Source organism: Seriola aureovittata, chromosome 10 (assembly GCF_021018895.1).
Source record: "Seriola aureovittata isolate HTS-2021-v1 ecotype China chromosome 10, ASM2101889v1, whole genome shotgun sequence".
Taxonomy (NCBI): domain Eukaryota; kingdom Metazoa; phylum Chordata; class Actinopteri; order Carangiformes; family Carangidae; genus Seriola; species Seriola aureovittata.
In genome coordinates this window covers 9,725,055-9,746,502 of record NC_079373.1, presented here as the reverse complement: position 1 = coordinate 9,746,502, position 21,448 = coordinate 9,725,055, and the positions used below count along the sequence as shown (strand labels likewise).

The window sequence follows — 21,448 nt, the reverse complement described above, 5'->3', positions numbered from 1 at the left end:
CCAGTCACAGGGCACCAAGTGGTACGTTTGTCCAATCAGGTGTACAGAGGGTTTATGTTATGAAGGCTACTGTCTTAATGAGTATAGTTGGTACAGTTGATATATCTATACAGTTTATTTGAAATGCCTCAAGTTCATTCAGTTGCTAGTGAAAGAATCTGTGAATTTTAGTTGTGTGTAAGTAGACTATTGTTGAGAAGATTTGTTTCATGAAGCTATTCATTTATAATGGCTTTACTGTAAAACTGAACTGTTCCCATAAAAACATGTGGCTCTTGTCTAAGGTAATTGTTTAAGCCAAGCCGCCTGGACAAACTAAGTAGCCAGCCAGACATTGTCTGCAGCTCGTGTTATAGACACACCTACAGTATCTGCTCAGATTAAAGGTGCAGTCATTCTTCCGTTGGTTTTTACCTTATTGGCACGTATAAGGGTTTCTTTCTAAATACTCATTAAAAAGGGCAGATCAGTGAGCTGCTGCATCCATCAGAACAGATCATGTAACACAGGAGCAAAACCAGCTTCAGTATCTGCACAATGTAATAATCTCAGCTTCTGTTAAAGTAATGTGCATGAAATATGAACTGACCCTTCTGCACAAATCTGGCCGGCCAAAAGTATGTGGACACATCTGTCCCCTCCTTTTTGTGCACTTTTGGCCTGGTGCTGTTTTTCATGGTTTCACCCTGATGTTTCAATTACAGCAAATCCTAATTTCACTACATGTAGTGATAATTTACACACTACGTTGCATCCAACTTTGTGGTAAACATTTGGGGAAGCATGACGCTGCCCAAACTGCACAAAGTGAGGTCCATAAAGATATTGTTGTAGAGTGTGAGGGGTTCTGGGTTTCCCTGCACAGAAACCTGACCTTAACCACATCAAACACCATTTGGATGAATTTGAATGCCGACTTATCGCGCAACACAGTGCCCAAACTCACTAATGCTCCTGTGGCTGAATGGGAGAAAATCCCAGTAGTGTGGAAAGCTAAGCCAGAGGAGTGGTGGCTCATACAGTAGCGGATTCATGCTCATGGATTCTTTGAATGAGATGTTTAACAATAACATGCTTGTCATGTTCAGGTGTTTGATCATCTACCCTTATAAAATCAGAAACTAAATATTTCTGTGAGACTGTGTACATGTGACCTGCTGTAGAGGACGAACTTCTCAGTCTTGCATAGCAAATTGTGAAAAAATCTTCATATTATCAATGTGTGCACGGTGTACATTCTTTGTTGACCACTAAGAAAACACATCACTTGTGGATTCTGGTTCCCAAAACCTCCTTGAAGGGTAGACATGCTTTTGAAACAGCTCTGTGTGACATGAACACACTCATACAAATGATATATGTAGGTAAAATTCTAAGATAAAATTGTGTTTTTGATTATTTATTAAATTCTGAACAATTAAATATAGATAACATGTGTAACTCATAAACTTGTTGCAAATTTTTGTTCAGAGAGGGGTCTGCAACACACTCTGGGGACAACGCAACTGTTACACTGTGTATCTGCTGGTTGATAAAAAATCAGTTTGGTTTGGTTCGGTTGTCCAAATACTCAAACAACAAAAAAGACACATTTAATAGACCATGGGACCTGGACAGAACCTGGACATGTAGAGACAAACATTTAAAAAAGATGAAATAAAACAAATTATAAACTGCATTTTGCACAAACTGAGGCACGATACAGGATAAAAATACTAAAAGTTAATATAATTTATCTCCGTAGTGGTCTGAATCTTGATGACAAAACAAAGACTTCTGCTTAAGTGAAAGTTGTGACATGCAGATTTAATCACAGTCGGTCTTTTACTCATTATACAAATAATGCTAAAGTATTCATACAGTCTGTTCATATTTTAATATTGACCAAATACACTGATCTACAACTAATGTCTTAATCCAGCCCTGAGTTATAAATTATATTGTTTACTTCACCGAGTGAGACACTCAGGCACAAAAAAAAAAATCCCACACACGGTTTTGTTTTGTGTTGAGTCCTTTGAGGAACTGTTTGTGCTGCGTCTGTCAGTGGCTTGTTTGGGCCTGTTTCAGACAGTGTGATACTTGAACAAGTTCTGTAAATGTAAGCACACTGAGCAGCTTCTGTACACAAAGCCATGTCGCCTGGTCTTCAAGCTCAGCCCAGCCCAGCGGCAGGCCCCAGCTATGGCCACTTATGGTGGTGTGAGTATAAACAAACACCTGGGCCTCTCCCCAGTCACCAGAACCCCACAATTAACACACACATAGACACACACACACACACACACACACACACACACGCTTAGACACACTGTCACAGCTGCTTCTTCTGGCACGGATAATACAGAAACAATTGGAGAGAACAGAGAGTCTCTGGGTTTAGTTTACTGCAGCTGAGAGGGCTCTCTTCTGTCTAACACTTCATTTAAATGTTGTTTTTCTGAAATGAGAAAGAGAGCTGCTGAGGCCTTAAACAGGGCCCATGCCTAAAGACTACTAACTCACTGTTGCTGGGATCAAACCTGTGATGATCTCTTAGCAAATGGCAATGTGCCAACACATTATCTCTCCAGTAGGCCTTAACAGAGCAATCATAAGTTTTAGGGGAGTAGAAGTGTGCTTTGTAATTTATGTACTGTAACCTGCATTTGTCTGTGTTATCCCTGTTGAGTCCCGGCCAAGACAGCAGGAACATACAAATTTATTTACAGATCAAACAAAACACCAATAACCATTCCTGGTATGTAATGAGTCCTCTCAGAAAAGTGAGAGACAGAGATTTTTGGGGAAGAGGGGAAGGAGGGAGAGAACACATGAAGGGGAGGTTGGGAGAAAATGAACACATGGCTTCAATTGCCTTCTCTCTGCTCCATCATCAAATCTGTACAATCTTAATTAGGACATTAGGCTTCTCTTTTTTCTCCCTCCTTTTTCCATCATGTCAGCTCTCAGTGACGTACAGTGTTAAGAAGGAATAACACCAACTTCAAAGCTACAATATCGGATTTTTATCGTACAGACCCTGTAAAAAAAAAGGGGCCGATTGAATACCTTCCATTTCCCTCGGCCCCAGCCACTGTGCTGTTATCTTCTTCACGTCATCTGGCTCGAGACTAGGTAGATTACTGGAAGCAGAAATAATGGCTGCTGTGTTTATCGTGGCTTGGACACTGTCCGTTTGGGCTCTGAACCAAAGGTAATCTGTCAACCTGCTGTGAGTGGTTGAGTATAAAATCTGGGAGTAAACTGCAGCAGAGGGGGAAGCAGGCAGAAACCAGTCCAGAGATTATTACATGGCTCGAAACATTAAGATAAGCAGCATAGGTGGAGGAGAGGCGGCGGGGCTGTTCTCAGAAAAAGCAGACAATGTGGCAATTTATACAGTATTTTCCTATTGAGGGATAATTAACTTGATTAAGGTTCATACTTAGGGGAAGAATGCCAAGGTGCGTTTGTTTTAGAGTTTGTGAGAACAGGAGAGACTTTCCACTCCAGAGACAGACTCGCAACCGACTGTTGTGCAACACTTGGACTATTCTTTTTTGAATTATGTATAACCAGGAAACCTATTTTGACCTTTGACTTTTGCGATTTTAGTTTAGTAAAAAGTCACACAAAGCTCCCCTGACCCATGAAATTATGTTCACTTACCACTAATTCACAACAAATTTTACAGCAGCAATAGATTCAGAAAAAAAGCTGATTTCATTTTATATCAACATAATGAGGAAACATTTATTTACTTAATACAAGTATCAAAGAACTTTTCTGGAGCTGAAAAGATTAGTCAATTAATCAACTAATTAATTAATTAAACAAAGAATTTCTGACCAATAATCAACCAAATGATTAATTGATTAATTGAGAAAATATTTTGCTAATAATTTATTCATCCATGATGAAATAATCACTAGTTACAACTCTAAATTTAAAAAATGCACTCTAAATTAAAAGAAATACGGTATCTGCTTGTAGCCACTAAAGTATAGTTAGTGTTATCATGGTTGCACTCACAGCACTTGGTTAAAGCTGAATTTTAGTTGTATGATGATAATAATAATAATTAAAAAAAACTCCACACTGACCACTATTTTTTCCTAATCTTAACCCAAGTGGGTTTGTTGCCTAAACCTAACCACACTTCTGGATGCAGGATGTTTCCCTCACAAACATATTTGCAGGCAGCAGTTACCTTCTTCCCAAAAGTATCATGCAAAACAAATGATGATGTCATCTCTAGGAGACAGGGTTGAAACAAAAACATACAGACATGTGTATTTCATCCGCATACTGTTGGTATAGCACAGAGTCACAGTTAAACCACTGTAACTACACTTCAGAAGTTTTTTTGTGATAAAAGCAGAATCACTTTCTACCTGACTGACAGATTCCTCAAGTGAAAATGGTCGCCCTTCTTATTTACATTCTGTGTTGAAGCCTCAATGTTAGTAGCTGAGGTTATTCTGCTGCATTAGCAAGAATAGGAAGAATGTCTGCCAGTTCTTCAACTTTCATTAAAAGTAAACCTTTTAAGCCAAGTACTGCTGCCTGCCCAGACCCCCCTGACAATAATGTAGTAACTGTTCGCCCGCCAAACTATCAAACTATTTTATATTCCACACCTGCTAGGCATTACACACAGTGGTCCGACCTGGCCGTGCAAACACAACAGAACTTTCTTTGTTGGGGCCTCAGGTCCATTAGGTAGGGTGGGTACAGCTCGAAAGTGTTCAAGAAACAATTTATCAGAAGGAGATAGACACACTACAGGCCTTTGTGCTCCCTGTGACACCATGCTCTAACGGCAGGCATTTCCTGCTCCGAGAAGGCAGGTTTTACAACATTTAGGGAGAGGTATTTTAATTGGAACCACCTACAGCCTGACAGTGGCCTCAGTGGAGAAACATGGAAAAGCTGTTGAGAGCAGCTCGGGAGGCTCCCCGTGGTGTCACGCAGCTAACTAACCAGCACAGGCCAGCTCAAGGCTCTTTCTGTAAAAGATAATATTTGTTGTTTGATTTATAAGCCAGTCAGTTAATGTGAATATTTTCATCTGTCTCTGAGGTTGTGGTGAGCAGCACACTGTTCCTGTGGCTGACACTCGCCTGTCATAAATCTCAAAGAGGGTGGGCTCAATTGCTAATGAGTCATTTATAACAGCACCAGTACCAGCAACTGTTTCACATTTGTTTGGTTGTGTATTCCCATTGCATTGTGTTAATGTTTGCATCCATTAAGTCCATTAATGTGAATTTTTCTTGAAGCATCTGTAGAACGTCTGCCTCATGTGGGGACAGCGCAGTAGGAATCCCATTAAGGGTTTTTGTTTTTTTCTTGACAACTTCGGCCGACTGGTTAGACATCAAAGACAGCTGTAGTGAATGGCGTTAGTCCCAATTCTTCAGTGCAGTGACAGACACCAGGGGCTTGCACATTTTGTTTTCTCTAAGCAAACATACATGTACTGGTCTGCATTTTTCCCCCCAGTGTTTTTATTTAAACATTTTGTGTTGATTTTGAGGTATGGACTGGTTTTTAACTCCCTGCTCTGCCAACCAAAACCAGCTTTGTAGAATATGACATGACAAACACCAAACTTACTCACAAAATCTTTCATTTCATATTATTAACTAGAAAACATTTTCTTGCATTGACAGTATATGTTGGGATACACGTTTGGATCCAAATCTCAGAGCAGAAGATAAAATCGATCCTGATAGGATGTTGTTTTTTGACATTGACTCTTTCAGTGTGGAGCCTGTGGCATAAGATTGAACATTTAATTCTTTAAAAATCATTGAAATTGATTAATTCTGACACATATATATATATATATATATGCGGTAGTTGAAGAATCAACACAGCACCAGCTGCAAATATCACAGTATGACAACAGGGAATGTCATATGCTGTGGAGTTGAAACATATAAGAAACATATCCTCCTTTGTGCTTTATCTCTAACTTCTAAAACTCCTCTTCTCTACAGCTGTGGGAGACCATACATCAAACTGAGCCATGGGGAGGGCTCTATAGACAAGGGAGACAGGATACCACGGTCAGGTATGCTCTCAGTCGTTCTAACACTACCACCACTGTCTCCGTGCAGCATGAGAAGAGTGGTTTTGGGCATACATACTGTATCACAGTGTTTTCCTTCCCCTCTGACCCTGCATCCATTACAATGTGCTGATATTGGAGCCTAATATATACAGTATATATATATATATATACAGTATAGTACAGACAGTATTCTGTCTGTACTATACTGTATAGGTGCATAAAACCCCAAACAAAGAAATGACTGTCCCAAGTTTTGTCTGTTTTGTTTTGGTGCTGTAGTGCAAATACAAGCAGGTATTTCCAATGTAGCTTGCATGTCTGGATCTCTTCTTTTCTTTGGTTCTCCATTCATACTTCAGGATAATAATCCTTTTCAGCTAAAGGTTCATCAGATTTTGGTCTCTGTAACTTAAAGCCAAGAATTTCTTAACACATTCACCAATTTGCAACAACCAATCAGTAAGAAATCCAGATGTTCCAGTTTCTCTGACGATACAGGCTCACAGACTATAATGCATTGCAGGCACCACCAGACATGTGTTCAGTAGGGGGCGTGGCCGCAATTTACAGAGATGCGCCAAGTGTTAATGAACAACAGCGCTCACCATCTCTGGGACATTCATTTGAGAATTGCGGAAATAACCAGCTATAATAAACTGGGATTAAGGGAAGTGGATATACCAGAGAACTGAGTTCACCAGCCCCAAAAAAACTTGGTGATATGAATTAGGAGATTAACAGTGGATTTTCCCTTAGGCAGCAGTGTGACATACTCTTTGCTTTTTTCTTTTACTAGCAGAGGACCAAGTGGTTGTGTCATCAGACTATGACAGCACCCACGAAGCCAGCCACAGTGACAGCAGTGATGTAGCACATACAGAGGAGGACACAGAGGAAGGAAAAAACCCTGCTCAGAACGTCATCCTCCACCCACTATTACCTCCTGAGGTAGCGTGAGGCCAGGCAGACTGCCCTCAGTCACATTAGTGGCCTCTGATAACTCTGTTAATGAAGCACAACAAAAGGTCACACTGGAACATACATTATTTACACTGCATTTCTGTCTCTTTTACGTGTCATTTGTACAGGACAAACCAATTCTGGCTCCAGAGCCGTTAATAATGGAGGACGTGGAGCCTCTGATGAGTCAGCTTAACAATTGGAACTTCCCCATCTTCTGCTTGATGGAGAAGACCAATGGGAAATGTGGACGAATCCTCAGTCAGGTGAGCATCAGTGACAGAGAGTGACTATTTATTATACACTTAAGAGCAACACAAACTGCTGAGATACTTAGTAACATTATGTTTTATTGCATTCATAAATGAACAGACAAAGACATATTATACAATGTGTGTTTATTCAACTAGAGTAATACAGTCATATTTTTTTTGAACGCAGTTTCCAGTTTTATAAAATTATTGAAACATTCTTACTTGTCACATGTTAAACACCCACCCCTGGTGATGTCCACAGACTCTCTGACAATGTGATGTTTGTGTTTCAGGTCTCCTACAGGCTCTTTGAAGACACTGGCCTGTTTGAGACCTTTAAGATCCCTGTAAAAGAATTCATGAACTACTTCCATGCCCTTGAGAATGGTTATAGAGACATACCATGTAAGCTTCAACATCTCTCTCCTGATGTCTTTCATTACACTTCAGTTTATTCATCCCTTGTTTGCAGCTGTAACAATGAAACCAGCCACTAGAGGGAAATATCAGACAGTTTTCTTTTCCTGTGTTAGTCATATATGATGCATGGCAGCCTTTATGTTGTTACAAGAAGCATAAACAGCTCAACAGTGCACCCTGGTGGAGAAGGTTGCACACACTGAACGGACTTGTTTTCTTTCCTGACCCAGATCACAACAGGGTCCACGCCACAGATGTGCTCCATGCAGTCTGGTACCTCACCACACAGGCTGTGCCTGGTCTGCCCAGCCTCATCACTGACCACGGCTCTGCCAGTGACTCAGGTGTGATGACTAGTGCATGCATGCATGCAGACCTTTGAATGACCTGGTGGGGGTGCTGATGTGTGTGTGAATCCATCAGGTCCATAAAAGTGTATAAAATAAAAGTTAAGATGCCTCATATGAACAATTTAGCTGCCATAATTTTCAGTTTTTCCAAGTTTTGTTAAGCCATTTATGACTGTAAAGATTTTCTATAAGTAGGCCAGACGTTTATATTTAGATTTTTCCATCTGCCTGCAGCTTCCCTGTGAGCCACCTCATTAATGTCAGAGCATCAAACCTGCAGGAGTGTGTGTTCTTATCCTACTCACAGTTTGTCTTATCTTACTCAGGCTTTTGGCACTTGCATTTACGTATCAAACACTATTTGAAGTCTAGAACAGCATGAAATTAAAGGCAGATTAGAGTTCCCTCTCACCCATATTTCCATAACCTCATTTGTATGCCTTACTGGGGCCATCCCTTTGATCCACATATAAGTGGATTTGAATGCTCAAGTGTGCTTTTGTGTGTGTGTATGTGCTCTAGAGTGCATATGTGTGTATTTATGCATAGGCACATGAAAGTACAGTATGTGTGTTTTTGTAAATTCTGCCACCCTGCTCTTCACCCTCCTCACTGTCTGTTTCCCTGCGGCTAGACTCCGACAGTGGAATAACACACAGTCATATGGGCTTCCTGGTTTCAAAGACCTACACTGTGTCAGAAGATGGTTATGGCTGCCTGTCAGGCCTCATACCTGCTCTGGAGCTCATGGCCCTCTATGTGGCCGCCGCAATGCACGACTACGATCATCCCGGGCGGACCAACGCTTTCCTTGTGGCCACCAGTGCCCCGCAGGTACTCATGCTAATCAGTCTATAGTATAGATCAATGCACACAACTTCATTTGCCCGATTTAATGTTACACATTCAGTTTTTCTTTGGAATCAACATCATGATCATTTGATTTTCCTCCACTGTCTATTTCACTGCCAAACTGCACTGCCAAGGCTGAAACGTGTCATCAGTCTTCGACAGTGTAATCAGACAATTACAGCAACTCCTCAACGCTTGTCAGATGTTGACAAATCATGAGCTTGGAATTGTACAGTTTTGTCTGGTTGAGATTGTATTTTCTGTCTTATCAAATCTCTTAAAGTTGAGGGAACAGGGTGTCACGATACTGAAGTATAGCCAATATCAGAGAGCAGCAATTTTATTGACAATACTTTGGAAGCATTATGTGGTTTTCCCATTGCTTCCAGTGCAGAGGGATTCTGTTACAAGTAGAAGTGCAAGTTTTAGTAATAGTAACACCTAAATACACTTGAAGTACCAAAAGTAATAGTACTCATTATGCAGAATAGCCCAGTTTAGAATGATGTATATTATTAGATCATAAGTATTGACGCATTAGTTTGTACATCATTTTTATGGTTGTAGCTGGCAGAGGCTAATTTTAATTACTTTATGTCTTATTTTCTCTTATCTTTTCTGCAATTTACCTAGTATCTAGTTAAGTTATTAAATAAATGTAGGAGCAGGAGTACAGTAAAAAGTACAATCTTTGATTCTGAAATGTGGTGGAGAAGAAATATAAAACGGGAAAATCAAAATACATGTCCCTCAAAATTGTGCTTTAGTACAGCAGTTGAGTAAATACACTTACTATTATTAATTTCTATCACTGGTTCTTGCAACATTTGAATCATCTACATTATCTAGTTTCACTTTTTATACATATTTTACCTCTTTTTTAGCACTGTCTGTGCAGGATTGTTGGATTCACATAAAGACATTGTTGTGTGTGTTTATTGTAAATGTAAAGTGCATGTGTGTGTTCGTAGGCAGTGCTCTACAATGATCGATCCGTCTTGGAAAACCACCACGCTGCCTCAGCCTGGAACCTCTTCATGTCGCGGCCAGAGTTCAACTTCCTCGTCAACCTCGACCACGTGGAGTTCAAGCGCTTCCGTTTCCTGGTCATTGAGGCCATACTGGCCACTGATCTGAAGAAGCACTTTGACTTCCTAGCTGAGTTCAATGCCAAGGTAGCTCTAAAAACATGTTTGTTCTATATTAAGTATTGAAATGATATGACCCGTAGATCTGGAGAGTTTATGTATATGGTGGTCAAATCCCTTGAAAATCATTAACTTAAAAAATTGATCATTTTATTTACCTTAGCTTACCTATCCTCAGATATAAAGTGAAAAGTTTATGTATGAATATTCCTTTTGTTTTGTCATCTAGGGAAACTAGATTGGCTGAAGAGTCTGGGAGACTTTAAATGGTCAGAGTATTATTCAGTTTTTTTAGTGTATGTTGGTTGTTGACTTTGGTTGAGTAAGTGTATTGTGGAGGGGTGCCTCCCTCATACAGTCATACCATAGCTCTTAATATTGAACTTTATTGAAAGAGAAATGTCCAAGGAACGGGTCTGTTTGTGCATAACACTTGCAATATGTCCAGCTCGAGTCAACAACACAAAGCGCCCTGCAGCTTTTCAAGAACCCGTGTAAGTGCAGACAGAATGTTGGCTTTAGGTTTGAGGGTCTTGGGTTTTTCCATTGTGAATATTAGTACAGTGGTGGTGTTCGAGGGCCAGGGCCTGTCAGCTAGTATTGAGCTTGCTGGCCTGGCAACAAAAGTAATAGCACTGTTTCTCACTGTAGTGCACCCTGCCTTGCTCTTCCTGGAAGCAAATTAGCTTTCTGTGAAGTACCCATCAAGTTTTGCACTTGATCTCCTCAGTTTCCTAGATTATTAAGTTAGGATGATAAAAACCCTGGGAGACAGTGAACATCCTTCCCTAGTGCTTAAGCTCTTTTAGCATAACTACAAATAATGAATTTGTTTGAACTTTGTTTAGATTAGTGCAAGCTTTACCTTCTTGTGTGAGAGTGCTGCCATGTCCCTTGAAATGAGTTGATAATCAGTGAATCCAGACAACTTCACATATATTACATCTTACAGAAACTGGAAGTGGTCATAACTTGTGAAGAGCACAGTGATTGTTACCTCTACATTTTTAAATAAAGCACTTTTCACCTCTTTTCTATGGTCTAGGACCTAGACCATAGAAAAGAGGTGAAAAGTGCATACACATAGACCTAGACTCTAGGTCTATGTGTTTCATAATAGAGGAAGAAGCTACATGTGAAGAGGGTTAACTTGCTTTCGTCTCATTCACAGTGCATTCCAGTCTTGTTGTGTGATTAGTGAACCCTCTAGACAAACACGCAATCTTTGAACAGCAGATTAATGGCATCACATTTACATAATATCTACAAACCACATGCTGTGTCCGCCACCATGTTGGAATGTGTTAAATGTCAATATGTCCATTTGTTGGTCCTCTAGGTCGGTGACGATCCATCCACAGGCATCGATTGGTCCAACGAGAATGACAGGTTGCTGGTGTGCCAGATGTGTATTAAACTGGCTGACATCAATGGGCCTCTGAAGTGCAAGGACCTGCATCTGCAGTGGACAGAGGGCATCGTCAACGAGTTCTATGAGCAGGTGTGTGAATCAGCTCTGATGGGAGCTGAGACCTTGTTTGTATTCGCTACGGTGACGATCAATGTGCTGTCATGTTTGTATGCGGGGGGGGGCAGCAACACAACCACTTGCACAGTTTAATGTGCTATAGTTCAATACAGTATCTCTGAAATCGTAAATCATAGTGAGAATGTGAGTGTTTTTGAAGCCAAAACTGAGCCATCATTTTATCATGTTGATTTTATTTACACATTCATATAAAATATATATTAGTTCGTCTTCCAGTGGCCCCCACCCCCATCATCAGTGATGATGGCAAGAACAATATAACGGTTGTATGCATATATAAATAAACAATAATATTCCATCCATCTAAATTATTCAAGCCTGTATCTGCACGTGTTGTTCCCCTAACAATCGGTATTTAAACAACCTGTCTTCTGGGCAGAACTCACTGCTGACCTGTGGCCTGAAATCTTATTGGTTCAGTAAAGAAGGAAGATTTTCAACAGCTTAAAAATTTAATCTTAACATCCCCACCTAACCCCAACCATAACCTAAACATAAGTCTAACTTAAATCCCAAAACTAATCTCTGAACCTTCACCTTAATCAGACTCCTGAGTAAGTGAGAACCAGCCAGAATGTCCAATCCTCATTCTTCGGATCGAAAAATGACACTGGTCTCACGCACACACACACACACACACACACACACACACACAGAGGTAGTAAATACATTTCAACTCCTTGAAATAGAGAGTAGAGAGCAGACAAACAGGACAGAATGACTCCTGATGGCATGCTGTTTGTTTCAAACAGTCGCTCTATTTTGTCTCAAAACCCATAAGAGTAAGTCCAGAAGCTGAAATACAGTCCCCCCCCTCTTTATTTTTTCCTCCACATAGACTTAGGCCTTTGAGCTTAAGTGATTTTACCCCCCCTCAATTCAGTTTTCATTCAATCTCTCTGACATATTGAGGTAGTAATGGCTGTGCTCCCTCTGAGCTGCGTTTGTGTGAGGAGCTGTCATAATAAATGAAAAAGATTTGTGTATCTGTTCAGTTATGTGTTCTGCTTTTACATTATACATTTACATGGTATTGACACATAAGCCAAAAGAACAGTAGAGACAGTGAAGATATCTGGTAGTTTTTGCATAATAATGGTGATCAGGATTCAAGTGTATTAATTTATTGTCAGTGATTAAAATCATGAGTGATTGTTGCTTCACTTTCAATATACAGTGCTGCCGTGACAAATACAATCTAGTAATGCCTTGAGCCTAATGCCACCCACAGTGACCTTTGTGTCTCTTGGCACTGAATGGCAGCTAATTGCTTCTGGGTAAAGCACAAAATCCTCATGCCCTTATGTACCCTGCTACTTCAGCTAGGTGACACAACCAGCTTGTTAGAAGCCACTCCAAGGCCTATGAGGGGAGACACAGAGAGTGTCACAAGAGAAATGCTCTTCAATGACAATGGTTTTAGTGCTGCTGGATGTGGTGACGCAAACAGGGTGCCCGGGCAACTGTCATTCAGGTGGAGCATCCTCTGATTACACTGACAACCTCGGGAGTCCAACAACCTTGAAAAAAGCAAGCACAAACACTTTGTTATGGAGCACGAGGAAACAAGCTGAGAACTTTCTGAAACTGATTATGATGTGTGACCCAGGCTCTATATGTATTGATTCTGGTTTGTAATACTAGATAAATCTCTGGTCCTACAGGTGCTGACATGTAATAAAAATACTGTAATCCAGAGATGAAGAGTTACATGTGTTCATTTGGATAGCTGAGTTAGAATACGTGAGACATTCATTTGGGAAAGCTAACCTTATAATGCTTCTGATCTCAGTTTAGGATGTAGTCATGGTGACAGCTGGGTCTCTGAGCTCCTCTTCCTCTAGTTTCTTTCCCCACCCATTTATATTTGTTCACCTATCAGGAAATTCCCTCAAATTACAACTCCACCTGAAATCCCATCTTTAGATGAATCTCTTTATGCTTTACATTAGCAGCTCAATAAACGAACAGAGGCACTGAACACTCTATAGTGTAGGAGATGACATTTGGGGCCAGTCACCAAGGCAACCAGGAAACCTTGCTATAAGCTGTTGTTCATTTTAAACCATACGGACGTCATTGACAGCTTACATGCTACTGTCCCTCATTCTTGTGTAAACGACTGTCATCGACGATGCTTTTGACTCATTTCAAATGTTAGTGTGTGTTTTATATTCAACTTGACAATTTTTTTTTAATAATTTTTCTTTTTCTCTTAAATAATCACTGACATGTAACTTTGAATTCGTAGGAAGGTTCCTAGAAATGACTTGTAATCATATACTAAGTATAGGGAACACAGAGACTCTGTTCAGCTCTTACATTTCCAGTCATTTCCAATTAATATCTAGCTTCAGCTGCAGTATTGAGTACAGCATGTACAACAACACGCACTACAGGTAAGTTTACAATTTAACAGATATAGAGAATTGGAAAGTTTCCTCAAAAAAAAAAAGATGAATAGATATATGAGTAGTGATACTTCCATTTAAATGTGACAGTCCTTTCAAGGAAATACCTCTGGAAATCAACACCAGCTTAAAAACCAAACACAACTTATTATTACTTATTACCTGTATTTTTTTTCTATCATGCTTCTTTCTATAATTATTAGGTAATTACAGACAGATGTCAGATAAAATGTTACCAAGGTTTTATATAAAATAAATGTTGTCTGACATTATGTGAATGTCAGTGGGTTATTGTGTGTTACAAGCGGGCAGTTCCTCTCCTTGCTTTCATTCATTTACAGTTTAGCCTCTCTCGGGGCAGGTAGGCAAGGGCTTGGAGCAAGGGCTCAGCAATCAGGTGTATGCTAATAGCTTCTCATCCTGGTCAGGACCCAGAGTGATGCTGGCGTGTATTCACTTGGCATCCCAGGTGTAAAATAGTCATTAACTAGCTGGCTGGAATGAAAATCAATATGGCTTAAGAATTGGTATGACTTTTGTTCCTTTTGTTCCACCTGTTGCACTAAATAATTTTCATTGGTTTCATTTTTCTTTTATGCAGTCAACACCAAACTTCAAATTCTATTCACTATGAAGACTCAAAATTAATTATAAACCAAATAATTTAGTGAATTATTAATTGTAATTTTGAAACAAATAATTTAGGGCTTGACAGACTTCAACTTGACATCAATCCCAACTGTTCCGTCTGGCCTGAATTACTCAGTTCTTTTGGAATAATAAGTGTAGTGAAATTTGAATGATGCCATGTCTTGGCATTCATTCAGCTGGTCATGATTTTGCACTAATGCGGGTAATGCTTTATGTAGGGCGATGAGGAGTCCAGCCTGGGCCTTCCCATCAGCCCCTTCATGGATCGAGCAGCACCGCAGTTGGCCAAACTCCAGGAATCGTTCATCACACACATCGTGGGGCCACTGTGCAACTCCTATGACTCAGCCGGCCTGATACCTGGACGATGGGTGGAGCCCAACCCAGAGGCAGAGGAGCCAGAGATCACGGAGAATGAGGAAGAGGATGAGGATGATACTGCAGAAGAGGACACATCCACGAGCTCAGAGGCATCACGTAAGCACTTTGGTCCAAAACAGAGCTGAAACATAAAATGGAAAAAATCAGAAACATAGCCTAGAATGCCTTATGGATTTGATTATACAATATGATATACACTAGTGCAGGACACGTTAACCAGTGGCTAAAAAAAGATTTACCAGATTTTGTTAGATTGGTAAAGTCTCTGATCAGAATATAATATGATTGCTGTTGACAGTTCATTATAAAGCCAAAGGGAAGACCTTCTATAGTAAATAGATGAATAAATACATGTGAAATATGTTTATATAAATATATATTATATACATTATATTAATAACTCATCCAACATATTCACACATCAGGTTTAATCTTTTTTTTTAACAATGAATGAGCTATTAGATATGCTGTTTTACAGCAGTTATTTTTAAACAGCACAACTAGTGACAGTCAGTAATGGTAATGTGATTACAGAAAAGTTATTTGACAATAATGAGTTATGCTACATGTCATTATGTAATCTAAAGTGGCTCTAATAATCAACACTACTGATTAGCCAAAGTCTTGCTATTGTGGTAGATAACTACAGAGAAGACTTGTAAAACACAGATGTTTTGAAGATGTTTGAGGCTGCTTTGGTACAGATGTGTGCACATCCTTTCAGAAAGGCCAGAGGTGACAACAGTTTCTGACAAAAAAGCTATTTGCTTTACAGCAGCTAGATGCTGCTACGTGTTGATCATATGTCTTTACTGATAAATGACCGCATTCTTTTTAAGTTCAGGTGGCAATTGTATAAAATCATCAAAAAATTTTTAATGATGTTATTTCTTTATTTTCCAGAGAAAGCAGCCCCCAAGAAGAGAAGGAAAGTGTTCTGTCAGATCACCCAGCACCTGCTGGAGAACCACGAGATGTGGAAGAAGGTGATCGGAGAGGAGGCCCAGAAACAGGGCCAAGGATCAGAGTCTGTCCATTTAAACAATGTAGCTGAGCCTATTCTGGCTATTCATGAGGAAGACGAGGAGCCAGGCAGCAGAGAGGAGCTGGTAGAAGGAGAGGATCCGGAGGAGGGAGTGGAGGAACCAGAGTGGCCTGTGTCCCCGCAGGAAGAATCTAAACCTCCAGAGGAACTAGAGGAGGGGGACCCACAGTGAAAGAGCCCATGGGAAATATGGCGTCAGTCAGGGCAAGGACGTGAAAAAGTATTTCTTTGTTTCTTATCCTATCAACTGACTCCTTTTTTTGCCAGCACATCACTTAGACACAACACTGTAGATGTTTGGGAAATGTGTGCCTATACAGAAAAAAACAGGGTGGGAAAATTTGTGCTTTACACATTTTATCTGAATATCTGGTTTCACCAAACATTTAAAGGAGCTTTCCATATTGCAATACGGGATTATTCGTGTACTTTGGGATACAGACTCTTTTGCTACTGTCAAGAGAAGAGGAAGACTGGTTGCACAGACCTCAACCCAATGTGGTAACACAGGACTGCAGAAATTTGCTGCCAATTTATACATAATTATTTTCAGAATGCAATTATATATAGACATCACAGTTACTTGTACTTGTGTTTCAATTTAAGCAAGAGTTTCTGAGGTCTCACATGGGCCATAATATGTTTTTTTTTCTATATATGGATTGTAAAGGGAGTCAATCAAATGAGGAACATTGGTGTATCTTTCTTCCTTTCAACTTCTGCCAAAATTAATCACTCACCCACGGGCTTTAGCATAAAAACACAAACCTTCATGCATTTTAAGTTTTGTATTTGTTTTGCCAAATTAAGTACTTTATACCAATCAGTGTAGCCATATTAGTTTAAGGAGGGGAACTTGAGGCTCTTCACACTCTGTATGTGTGTGTGGATGCGTGTGTGTGTGTGTGCGAGTCTGTGTCTCTGTGTGTGTCTGTTTGTGTGTTTAAACTAATGTGCTCATATACACAATTATTTTGCAGAGGACATAGACAAAGTCAGCAGATAACCTCTTATTTGTGCCATCTCTGGTCTCCAGTCCCAAAGTGAATATAGAGACCTGACACTGACACTACAACAGTGGGTTGTTGGAAATGAATTTGTGCTGAAAAAAAGAGTGTACACAGAATATACACTAAGTGTTAGGGAAATAAAAGGGAATAACAATAAAACAGTTAACCATGCATTCAAACATTGAATAGAACCAGAAATCTTAAAAATCCCCTAAATAGATTAATATATATATATATATATATAATATATATAATCTTTGAAAGTTCTTTTAAAATGGCCATAGGTAGACGAACCAATGCAGTGTCCTTTTGTCTTTTCTACTAATTCTTGACTCGCTGACTATGTATTTTCGCTCAGTCTGCTGTAGTATACTCTGCACATACTGGTCCTCATGAAATAAACACCTGAAAATGATGCTGACCTTTAACCCTCAGGAAACTCAACTGTTGAATTTAAAAGTTAACATCTGTATCACCTGTGAAGACAGTAAGTTGAAAACATGGCAGGGATATTGAGCTATTTAAGAATATGTTCGTAAAATGCTTAGAACAAGGATGAAGTTTATCTTGTCATACCCACTTTTCTGCCTTGACTGTTGTAACATCTTTGCGGATAATCTCTCTGGATTCCTCTCCTGGCACCTCAGGGAGATTTTCATTCTGTCAGCATCAAGAGCAGACAGGACTTCAGAGTGCATCATACAGTGATGATATACAGGGGAATTATTGCAGTGAAATGTTTTTTCACATCAGAAAAATCTAGTTAAGGTTGATAAAAGAGCAAGCTGTGCTGGCGAGTTTTCAACATCAGCCAGTCATATGGCAGGTGACATGTCCAATGGCAGTGCAAGGTGATCGAGGGCAAAACAAGTCTCTGAAGCCAACTACTATAGCTGTTTGTTTATTGAGTATTGACCAAGATAAGAGTGATGGCTGGTAGATGTGTTATTTTATCATTATTACACATTGAAATGTCAATGTTGTCATTTGGAATTTCCCATAACCTGATGTTTTGTTGCTCATGTTCAGTCGATGTGTATTTTTCCCCACAATGACTCAAAAATGTTGGTCACAGTCATTTTTTTATGGTGGAAAATAACTGCATCAACAGCACAGTGTGATTATATTCAGTCACACTGTCACATTGTCTGTCTATATTGTACATGTTTGGGTCATCATTGCTTCATAATCATTAAGAAAAAAAGTGGTGAGAATGTTAGTTCTAGTCACATTTAACTGTTGAAATCATTGAGACCAAATAGCAAAGAGAAGCTGCTTTCTAAGAATTTCCATAAGACATGGAAAATGTTTCTACATGTGACGAGAATAAATGTGACTTGATAAAATAACACTCATCTGAATAACATGATAACAGTGTAAAGTTCAGGATCTGATGCTTGATGAACGGTAAAATGTTTCAGTTTTTTGTAAAACTCAAAGTCACAGCCCTTACTTTGAAATGAGACAAAGCCTTTAGGTAAACCAGATGCATATAAATGTCTCAGATGAATATCCCACTTTCCTTTAATAATTCACATTTACATAGAAAACGTGTTTGAGAGACCAAAAGTAGATCTTGAGTTTAATTAGTGAAGTGTTCGACATTGAGTTGTCGAGTCAACTTACGGTCACATACGAGTGCAGTGAGGCAATCTGTAATGAATTATCCACTGCTAATCTTCTCAAGTTCTCTTGACCTACATGCACATCTGAGTCTCATATGGGTTGGTATCTCATACTGTACCACTGCTTTCTTTCATAATCTTATATCTTTGAACTGATTTTAAAAAGGCAGAACAGTAAACGGCAACCCGTAGATAGGATATGACAGACTTTTCTTTCCATTGAAATTACATTGTAAGATACAGGTGTGGAACATCATGTTCTTGTATCCTTGTGGATCCTGAATTAACATACTCTATTATCACACACTGTTCCTGTCTGTGGTGAATAGCATACTCCATCAATAATGGCCTGTTTACAGCTGCCCTGACTCTGCTACAGTCTGTGTTAGAGGGGAGGAGGAACTCAGCCTTCTGTAGCTTACTCCACATGGGTTGAAGGTAATTGGTTGACCCACTGATTAGAAAGGCATTAGACAGAGAGTCATTCACAATCAAACACTGTATCAGATCAGAATTGTCAGAAGCCACTGAATCAGAACAAAATGTGTTGCCTCACTCATTGTATCTTGTATTCAACATACCATCTGTTTTCTGTATGTTGCCTGCAATTCATCTCTTATGACTATAATCATCACTATGGACACAGTAGATACATTTTCTTCAGCTTTTGAAAAATCTGATATGACCAATGTTTTATAGGAAAACTACTGGATTCAACACAGACATCTCTACTGAAGTGGCCAAGAATTAGAAAAAACACTTTTGTTTGGTATCATTCACTGAGATAATGTAACTTCCATTAGCATCTAGTTTCCATTCAAGCCCCTGCTTCGTGAATGTGTGTGTACATACATATATATATATATATATATATATATATATATATATATATATATATATATATATATATATATATATATGTACACACATAAAGTGTGTGAGAGAGTAAGGGAATGTGTGTTTGTGTTTGTGTCTGTGTCTATTTGAATTCTTCCACTGGCCTCTCTAATGTGACTCTGTCCTGTATTTGACTAATTGTACTGTTGAGAGGAGGGGGATACTACTTCAACTCACAAGTAGAGACGGTGATGCAGTTAGTAGTTCTTCAATTCTTCTCAGATACTTTGATGAAATTGTTATTCACAGAATGCCCTATAGCACATTTCTCCTTGCGCTTCCTCTTTGATCTACGCACTGCTTTGCCTGCAGATCTGAGATCCTCACTGGCAAAAGTAGTAGAGCAGTCATCACAAAACATTCCTCATCTTTAAAGGTGATGGGATCCTGTCCACTGTGTTCATTTTAATTGATGATCACATTTTTTTCTTTTTTTTTTTTTGGACGATGCATGCATTTTTCCCCAGTCACATCAGTCTCAAGTCAATACTTGCATTTGGGCTGATACAGTATATCAGTTTTGATTGTGTATTTTTATGTGTTAATTGGTTTTATTTGATTGTCATACTTATTCACACATGTAGCATAATTGTAACCATGGGAACCAAACAAGCTTTACAATTATGTAAACAAAAATGAGATGAGTATTTTTATATAGTTGACACATGATTAAATAATTAATTGCTTTCTTCTCACTAGTACCTTGCACTTACCACATGTACTAATACTTACACAAGGAAGAATATGTCCAAATACACAGTATTTGTGAAAGTAAAGTCATGAATTTCCTTGCAGGTTGATGCTCCATTTTGTACAATACACATATATGCTGTACAGTAAAGAAATTTTAAAACTACAAAAACTCTTTTAGATATACATTATTTATTTTTACCATTTTGTAATTTAGACACTATACTGTAGCTGCAATATTGCCAGACTTACTGGAAGTGCCTATATTGGTATTATGTATCATACAGTGAATATATTTGAAGATCATTAGAAGTTGTCACAAACTGAACCATGTGGATGTTGTAATGTGAATACATTGAATTACAAGACTATAATTTCTGTGGTATCCCTGTGTCTATGTTGTGTTTATTTTTCATCTATTGATTTTCTATCTATAATGTGTTTTATATTAAAATCTGCAAGATAATGGTTCATCAGGTTCTAGATGCCATGCTTCCTCAAGATGTCCAACACCGAGGGTATGTGAACATTTCACATCTCTGCCAACTATTTGCTGGCTACTTGGTTTTCTGTAATCCTTTTAATTATCTCAAATAGCTAGTAGTGCATAATTATCTTTAGTTAAATCTTGGAAAACCTTTACATTCATTTCAGGGTTGTTGAGACCCAAACAATGGAAGTAAACACCTAATCATTTTAAAGTGGTAAAAAGTGGTAGAAAATGCAATTATCAAACATTTAAATATACTAAATCGGCTACACACAAGTCTCTGTCTGAGCACAGATGCCATATGTCTGCTCGTGTTACATTAAAATTGAAGGTATAGCTTTTCTAAGGTCTAAACCACAGTCTCGTGTGGATTTTGTTTTTATGAAACAGTTATAGGTTTCACAACATTACCACACAGACACAAAAATGCAATAATTTATTGATAAATAATAATCACTCTTTCCGCCCAGCAATACAGTTCTTCAGCAAAATTTGACAGACTGGTTGCCAAGCAACACACGGACGCCTCAACACAGACACATTGTGACAGGGGTGATAATTAACATTTATATGGATACCACCATTAATTTGGCAATTGTTGAAGCACTTGTCTTTGCTGGTACAGGGGTGTTTGACTTTGGACAGCTGCGCTTT

The 21,448-nt window shown here is 39.0% G+C and overlaps 1 protein-coding gene across 2 annotated transcripts in view; it reads left to right on the top strand.

The window, feature by feature from the left end:
- LOC130176343 (cGMP-inhibited 3',5'-cyclic phosphodiesterase 3A-like) overlaps positions 1 to 20,689 on the top strand; it is a 74,346-nt gene extending 53,657 nt beyond the window's left edge. The window contains exons 5-14 of one of the 2 annotated variants that reach the window (XM_056387377.1): positions 5,988 to 6,061; positions 6,861 to 7,009; positions 7,150 to 7,287; positions 7,569 to 7,680; positions 7,926 to 8,039; positions 8,680 to 8,879; positions 9,869 to 10,072; positions 11,385 to 11,546; positions 14,875 to 15,133; positions 15,941 to 20,689. In XM_056387377.1, the coding sequence (XP_056243352.1) occupies positions 5,988 to 6,061; positions 6,861 to 7,009; positions 7,150 to 7,287; positions 7,569 to 7,680; positions 7,926 to 8,039; positions 8,680 to 8,879; positions 9,869 to 10,072; positions 11,385 to 11,546; positions 14,875 to 15,133; positions 15,941 to 16,254 (1,726 nt within the window). In that variant the 3' untranslated portion in view covers positions 16,255 to 20,689. Of the gene's footprint in view, positions 1 to 5,987; positions 6,062 to 6,857; positions 7,010 to 7,149; positions 7,288 to 7,568; positions 7,681 to 7,925; positions 8,040 to 8,679; positions 8,880 to 9,868; positions 10,073 to 11,384; positions 11,547 to 14,874; positions 15,134 to 15,940 lie in introns of both variants that reach the window. The other variant, XM_056387376.1, reaches the window with a different exon arrangement.
- The last annotated feature ends 759 nt before the right edge of the window (positions 20,690 to 21,448 follow it).